This window comes from Gopherus flavomarginatus, chromosome 10 (genome assembly GCF_025201925.1).
Source record: "Gopherus flavomarginatus isolate rGopFla2 chromosome 10, rGopFla2.mat.asm, whole genome shotgun sequence".
Taxonomy (NCBI): Eukaryota; Metazoa; Chordata; order Testudines; family Testudinidae; genus Gopherus; species Gopherus flavomarginatus.
Genome location: NC_066626.1, coordinates 22,965,275 through 22,972,804, shown reverse-complemented (window position 1 = coordinate 22,972,804; position 7,530 = coordinate 22,965,275). Strand labels below are relative to the sequence as shown.

The window sequence follows — 7,530 nt, the reverse complement described above, 5'->3', positions numbered from 1 at the left end:
ATAGCCTACACGTATTGGAAGGGTGTAACCAACAAGCGATTATTGTGTGTGCTAACAAGAGAGGTAGAACTAAGAGTAATGAGATCACATTTAGAAATGGAAAAAATTAGGCCAACTATTCAGGCAAAACTTCCTGTTTCCAAGGTGTATAAAGCTGAGATTGCCCCCCCCCCCACTCTAATCTGCTGAAAAATGCTTAGAAACCCCATAGCTGAACAGAGCCCACAACAAATATAAATCAATTAGATCTCTTGGGTCCACAGTTCCAGCTGAAGTCAATTGGAGCTTCTGGTACTGGCACCTCTAAAAATCAGGCCCGCTCTACTTGTAAAAAAACAAAACGACAACCTGAAATCTATTTGGGGCTTCCAGGGGGCCAAGCCCTCAAGAACTTTGTCTGAATGCGCTATTGGATTTAACAGCTTTTTAAAAACATTTCTGGGTCTTAGCAGCAGTTTCAAGTTCTTTAGTTTCTAAAACATAAAACCCAAGAGCTCTGGACTGTGTCCCCTTTGCAGATCTGAATCGCAAACAAAACAAGGGGGGGGAACCTTCACATTTTGTGTTACTCTCATACAGCAGCTGGCTTTATCCTTTGGGTCCAGACGTTTCCAGAGACTGGAACCCCTAAAAGTTTATCAAACAAAGCAGCCCTGGTAGGTTCTCTTGCTTATCAAGATCTTTGCTTCTCCCTAGACAAGGTTAGTTTCCCTTGTCACCATGGAAACAGGAGAGTGCCACTTCATTGGCTACTAATATTCATTCCATCTTAAAGAGAAAGTGCACAAAACTCGTTTGCTCAGAGTCCGTCTGAAATGATTTAAGGGTGTACAAGAAACTTGTGAGAGAGAAATGGGTGTACAGAGTGTAAGAAGCCCATTATTCCCAAGGAGGAAATAATGTTTTAAGGTAAATGTAATTTACATGAGAAGTTCTGGATTGACAACCCAGAGACTCTCATCCCCTGTTTAGCAAATGAACAAGCAAAGTGCAGGCATCAGCTGTGCAAGCCTTCCCTGGTTGGCATCCCAACACTTCCTTACCCTGAGCAGACAGGAACACCACAATGGAGGAGGTTACTCACTTTGTTAAAAGTTTCAGTCCTCGGCCTCTTTGTGAGGCTGGCAAAAGGGTGAAAAAATTGTTTGTGGTGGTATAGCTTCGTAATGTAACCACATCTCCTCTAGCAACCAGACAGTAACCACCAACTCATTTTTATTGATCAGTAAACAGCCTTCGGATAGTGATGACTTTTGGACAGCAAACCCAGATTTCTCCCTCCCCATATCTGTGATATATTTGCAATGTTTAGACATATAGGGTTACATTGCTTCAGTATCTTGGGACTGATACTACTGTGGTCCTGATCTTGAAAACAGGCAAAGTGTAACTTTTCACCAGTGAATAAACTCCGGGAACATTCCAGGAACACTCCTGTCAGTAAAACTTCCATGCATGCTGTATTTGCAGGACCGGAGGCTCAGCAAGGAAATCACAGCATGTCAGGTGGAATGCTGACTACGTACACAAGTAGTTTGCTTTCATCTGACAAGGCGCATGTTCTGATGATTGACTGGTGGATTAATTAGGAAGACAGGTACTCAACTGAAGGACACAGAGGGCCCAACTCAGGAAACTTTAGAGGGATAGGTGTGCACAGATGGCTTTAGGCTGACAAGGATATAGGTTTCTTTTCCCAGCACCCAAGGGTGAAGGGGTAACACTTAAGGAAGGGAGAATTATTTATCATTAATTTAATTCGTTTCAATCTCTCCTCTCATCCTATGACAGGTCTTTGGGACACTTAACATTATGATCGCAATGACCAGGAAGGAGGTAAAAGAACTGCATGATCATTCCCCTAATTATAAAAGGCCCATTCAGTCCTCCCTTCCTTCACAAGCCAGGTAGGCAGTCACAAGAAGATAGGTCAGCAGTAGTATGGGGGAAAGATTCTTGTTTCCAAACAGGAGAATAAAACCCTGGAGGGAAGGACTGGGGGATGCTGGTTGATTTTCCATAAATATATGGGAGGTTGTGCCATTCTTTCCCTCTTGGCTTCCTGCTAGAAGTCATCCTAATGTTAAGAGTCCTTAATAGCTGTTGTGGGATGAAAGAAGAAGTATGCACAAGAGTTAATTATTGCATTTAATCTGACAAGGAGACATTCACATCTGGATATTCTTTTTTTTTAAGGCAAATGTGAAATTCTTCATTCTCAATAAAAAGGTTTTTCAAACAGCAAAGAAGATATACAATAAACATTGTTATCTAGATTTAACCACCACTAAATATAGATCTACTGTATTTTAGCAACATTTCATTTTTTTAAAAGCCAAATCTCCTTTTATAAGAGTACCCACCACCACAATACTCATATTTTGATATCTATCTAAAAATAAAAATAAATACATGCATGGAACAAACCACAGTGCAACCAGTGTAATGTAAAAGGCATGTTTGTACATGGTTATTATCAAATTTACATTCCGCTATGAAAAATTAAGTGCCAAAAGCAGATGAACAAAAAAGGATCCCAGTTTCTCAAAAAATGTTGTGCAACTATCCTATACAGTGGCTAAATGGGTTTCAAACCCAAATCTTTGCTCTTTTCTATGCGGTTTGCTCTGATTAAGTAGATTTTCTTCAGCTTAAGTTAAAACATATTCCATCTCACTGCCCATGTATGCTTTAGTGCACAGGTTTGTATACGTTTCACATCAATGAAGTTCAGTTAGTGAAGCTACAGCCCTGTGGTTCTAAAGGCAGAAACTTAAACATGTACTTTGCTTACATGCCAAAAATATGCTCAAAACCTGAATAAGACAGACACTGAGGCTGGCAGACTGTTGGTCTACACTGGGGTGGGGGGGTGTCGATGTAAGATACGCAACTTCAGCTACAGCAATACTGTAGCTGAAGTCAAAGTATCTTATTCCGACTTACCTCCCATCTTCACTGCACAGGATCGACGTCCGCGGTTCCCCGTGTTGACTCTGCTACCACTACTCGCTCCGGTGGAGTTCCGGAGTCGATGGGAGTGCGTTCGGGGATCGATATATCACATCTAGATGAGACACGATATATCGATCCCCAAAAAAATCGATCGCTACCCGCCGTTACAGCTGGTAGTTTGGACGTACCCTGACATTGCAGGAAGCTCTCTCTGTTTCTGGGTCTTTCCTAAAAGGGATGGCTAAATTCCTCTCTGTCTTCTCTGGTGTTTGTTCCATGCTGCAGTTTTGTGGACACAGGACCTGTTTCAACTGCAGTTATTTGTTGCTGTTGCCACTAGCTTCACCTAGCTGTCTAAGCAACCTTGAATTATACCAAGATACTCTTTGTAGAATCTTAAACAAATCATTCATGTAAATGCTTATCTCTACTGGGAGTCAAAAGATGCTAATCAATTCTTCCAACTCCACAGGAACTAAATATGCTACCAACATTATTATAAAGGCCTATGAAAAAATGTTGTCTTCTAGGTTTGGCACAAACCACTGCTACATCCGTCAGGTCTAATTTTCCTTGACCATGAATTTAGGCACAAGTATACAAAATACACCTGGTGTATTCTTCGATATAGATGCAAGACAAAAAAAATCTTCAGCTTTAACTGAATGGATAAATATACAGCCACAATAGTGCACAAGTTCTGCTTTTATCACCTTCCTGCTTTGGACAGGTAATTGGTGAGACACTGCTCTACAGAAAGTTTATTACACATTAGGCTGGGACAACTTGGTATCATTCAAATCAAAACATGTTTTTAAAAGGCTTATTCCATATTTACATGCATTTAATTATTGTGCTTTTAAACCAACTTAAACAGCAATCTGGTCTGAAAATAAATCTGACTCAGTTATTTTGATTCTTCTGCTGTTAATACATAGCTATAGCAATCATGACAAAGCTAGTTAAAATACATATATATAAATTCTAAATTATGTAATACATGTAAAAGTCTAGCTGTCATTTACAAGTATTTCTATAATAAATGTACCTAAATTGAACATTAATTTGACACAAATGCTGTTCTCTGTATACATCAGACTGTCTAATTTTCTATTGCTTTGTCACCTGATATTTCCCTGGGAACAGCAAAATACACAGATGATATACCAAATGTGCAGTTCACTGGAGAACAAATACTCACCTTGTCAAACGAGGTAAGACCCTGTGCATGGTTAAGGAAGTACAACCCAAATGCTTTAAAATAAAAATTAGGAACATTTTTTGTCACTAAAACAGAATTAACCCATATTCATTATTTTAAATTAATAGATTCATCTTTTACAACTATGTGAGCTATCTAAGCAAACTCGCAAAGGCCAACCAATGGAGCTTTGTGAAACCTTGTGAAGCAGTTAGCACTTGGAGTGGTTACTACTTTTCTTTTACAGAAACAAGCTTTACTATCAAAAAGCATCATTAAGACACCTAAAGGAGTGTAATAGTAGGAAGTGTCATGTTATAAATGACAGAGAAAATATGACCGCTTTATAAATGGATTTTGAATCTGTTCAAACGAACTTAAAGTTTTTACAATGCCTGCAGTGCTGCAGCATCTAGAGCCCAAATGAGGATGGTTGTAACTCTTGCCAGTTATAACCAGTCATATGACCGCTTCACTCCAGTGGACCCGAAGAGGATGTCACCTAGAGCCCCAACTACACAGGTCTTACAACCGAGTTTAAACCTCCTAGTTAAGCATGGCTGTTAAAACATGGCTGTGGCCAAATCTGATCCTATCACTGTGTGACTGGTCAGAATGAATGGGCCCAAAGAGTATTAAAACATCTATAAAAATTGTTCCAATGCAGGTAAAGACCATTCAGCCAAAACATATATCGTTTTGAACTCTGGGTTGATTTTCAATCATGATTTGATCCCTTACACTTTTCATGCTGGCCTGGTCTCAGTAGGTCTACCACAACTATACTTAACAACTAAGGTAAAGTATAATTGTTAATTCATTTGTAAAGAAATGGAGACTTAAAATCATAATTATGAAAGTTCCTTGTATCTAAAATTAGGTTACAAATAAACTATTCTATTTCACAGATATTAAGGACTTGTTCTCAATAGAATCATTTGCAGAGATCTAGCACTGATCAGTTTGGACAGGTTTTTTAACTTGTAGCTACTTTATAAACCATGATATAGATTATTCAAAGGAACAACTTTTTATGCTTATAGCTAAGATGCTTCTGAATCCACTGGTGATAGGTTCAAAGTATCCTGCTATTTAGCACCCAAAGACACTAATATATTTTTTTCAAGTGACTTGATTTCTGTCCATTGAGTTTTCCAATGCAGTGAGTCTGCCTCCTAAGATCTTTATTACTTTCACTCAGAATAGTAAGACTTTGACCTGCTCTCCATCAACAAAGAGGTGGCAGATTATCTTCTGACAATGACAAAACTCATTTCTATTTGATACAGTGGCCACAAAAAAGCCTCAGTGTTGTCTCATTTGTGCTTCAGTGCTGGAGCCTTGAACGTTAGGTTATGTACAAACCACAGTTCCAGGACAACTTTCATGGACTGTTTTCTCAGTGAAATCTGTGTAACAGAATCCTGCCTAGAATCAGAAAGTGTCTTAAATATCAAATCCATTATTTTTATATTCCGCTAAAAAGCTCCCTCAAATGTAGAGACTATCCAGCAGCCAAGAGCAGAGTCAGTCAGAAAACTTCTAACATTCTGTTGTCTTCTGTTAAGAATATGCTCCTCGTTTACTTCAAATAAAAACAAACCTAGAATCAAGCATTTATATTTTACTCCCTTTTATAACATTAAAATGTGCCTGAGATTTTGTGCGTGTGCAAGCAAACCTCCTTTTATTAAAAATATATGCATAGCATGCTTTGGAAAGGTTTCTTAGCTCGAAATAAACAATTTTTCCTAGAATATAAAATCTTCTGCTTAACTCCTACCGATTGCACTTTCCTCAGTGTGCTTTCAACAGCCTTCAGAAAGTTCAGAGAGAAATGTCATTCTGTTAATACTCCACTAGCACCGTTGCACTCATCCAAAATAAAAATCCTACCTCAACTCCTATTTGTACATGCAATGAGAAGTATAAAACGTAACATACAAAATATTTTTTAAAAGAAGAGGTTCAGTTTAATTTCTACATTGGAAATGCAAAAAAACAGAGGAATCAGAGTTGTTCCTGTGCTTTTTCTTCACTAGAGATGGATTTGGACCAATTATTAGAGTGCAGTAAAGAACAGATTCCTTGTTCATTTGTACAATCTGACCGCTAACATTTGGCAAAATAATATGATCATGGTGGAAAGGGGGAGACAGACCGTTCTACAAGACATTTATTGTCCTAGACACATACATTTGAAAGCGGAAGATAACTGACAAGCATTTGATATTGTCTTCTTTTATTTAAGCCAGGAAGTCGGATGTCTAAAGGGTCTCAAGATTTAGCTTTGGTTTCTTCTTTCCTGTGATCTCTTCCCAACTCCTCCTTCTTCCTTCCTCAACTCCATGCAAACTCTTTCTCTCACCCCATCTCCCTTTCTTTTTCCACTTTAACATGCACATTCCTTCTGCAACTCTCCATTCCACACCTGTATCAGATGTTCAGCCGTAATGTATTATTTGTTCTGCTTGAAGTCTGTTACTTGGAAACCACTTAGTCTTCCTTTAAGATACCCATTTTTGACGAGGATGTACAAAATGGAGCTCCATGTGCCCCAATCATGACTGGAAGACTCTGATTTCTTCTCAGTCCACCCATCAGGTTTCTACCTGCACTTAAAAACACAGCTGAGTCCTGCCTCTGCAGGCCAATTCCTGGCCTTTGATTTTTTCCATGGTCTACTGTCCCAGGGGGTTTGACTGCTCTGGCAATACCCAACCTCTTCAGCCTGTCCACCAGGTTCATCTTCAATTGGTCTAGGTTAGGAGGGTTATGGGATGGTTTCAGGCCACACCTCTCCTGCAAGAATGTTTCAGCTGGTCGTGATGCCAGAAAGTTTTCAGAGAGATAAGCTCGAGTCTCCAAAGGCGGAGGGGAAGAGCAAGGTGAGTGTGAAGGAGAATTTGGGGGAGTGGAGGGAATGGGAAGGGTTTGCAGAGTCTGTAGTATAGGTAGCTTTTCTGGCATGGGGCTATCACAAACTTTGGCAGAGATGCCTTGTTCATGCAAGAGTTTAGCCAGACTGGTGGTGGTGCTCAAGGTAGTGGAAGAGTCTCTTCTGTCGGTGAGGAATTCTCCAATACTAAACCTACAGGACATGGCTGGAGAGCTCACTGTTGTATTGCCAGTACTGTTGCCACTATTTCCAAATGATAATGGAGTGTACATGGAGCTGAAAAAAATAAACACACACATACAGAGGAAATCATTATTACTGCACCTTGCTCTCTCTCTCTGGCAACTTTCATATAACACAGGGCAAGGTAATAACAATCATTTTTAAAACAAGGCTTGTGCTCAAATTTAAAAAAGGAGATTAATAATTCCGTATCTGCATATAACAAGATTCACTGCAACTTTCACAACCTCAA

At 39.3% G+C, this 7,530-nt stretch overlaps 1 protein-coding gene across 3 annotated transcripts in view; it reads right to left on the bottom strand.

The window, feature by feature from the left end:
- Positions 1–2,443: 2,443 nt before the first annotated feature.
- Positions 2,444–7,530, bottom strand: part of TRAK2 (trafficking kinesin protein 2) — a 65,898-nt gene continuing 60,811 nt past the window's right edge. For all 3 annotated transcript variants that reach the window (XM_050916816.1, XM_050916817.1, XM_050916819.1), the window contains one exon: positions 2,444–7,331. In XM_050916816.1, coding sequence (XP_050772773.1) covers positions 6,653–7,331 — 679 coding nt within the window. In that variant the 3' untranslated portion in view covers positions 2,444–6,652. The remainder of the gene's footprint in view (positions 7,332–7,530) is intronic.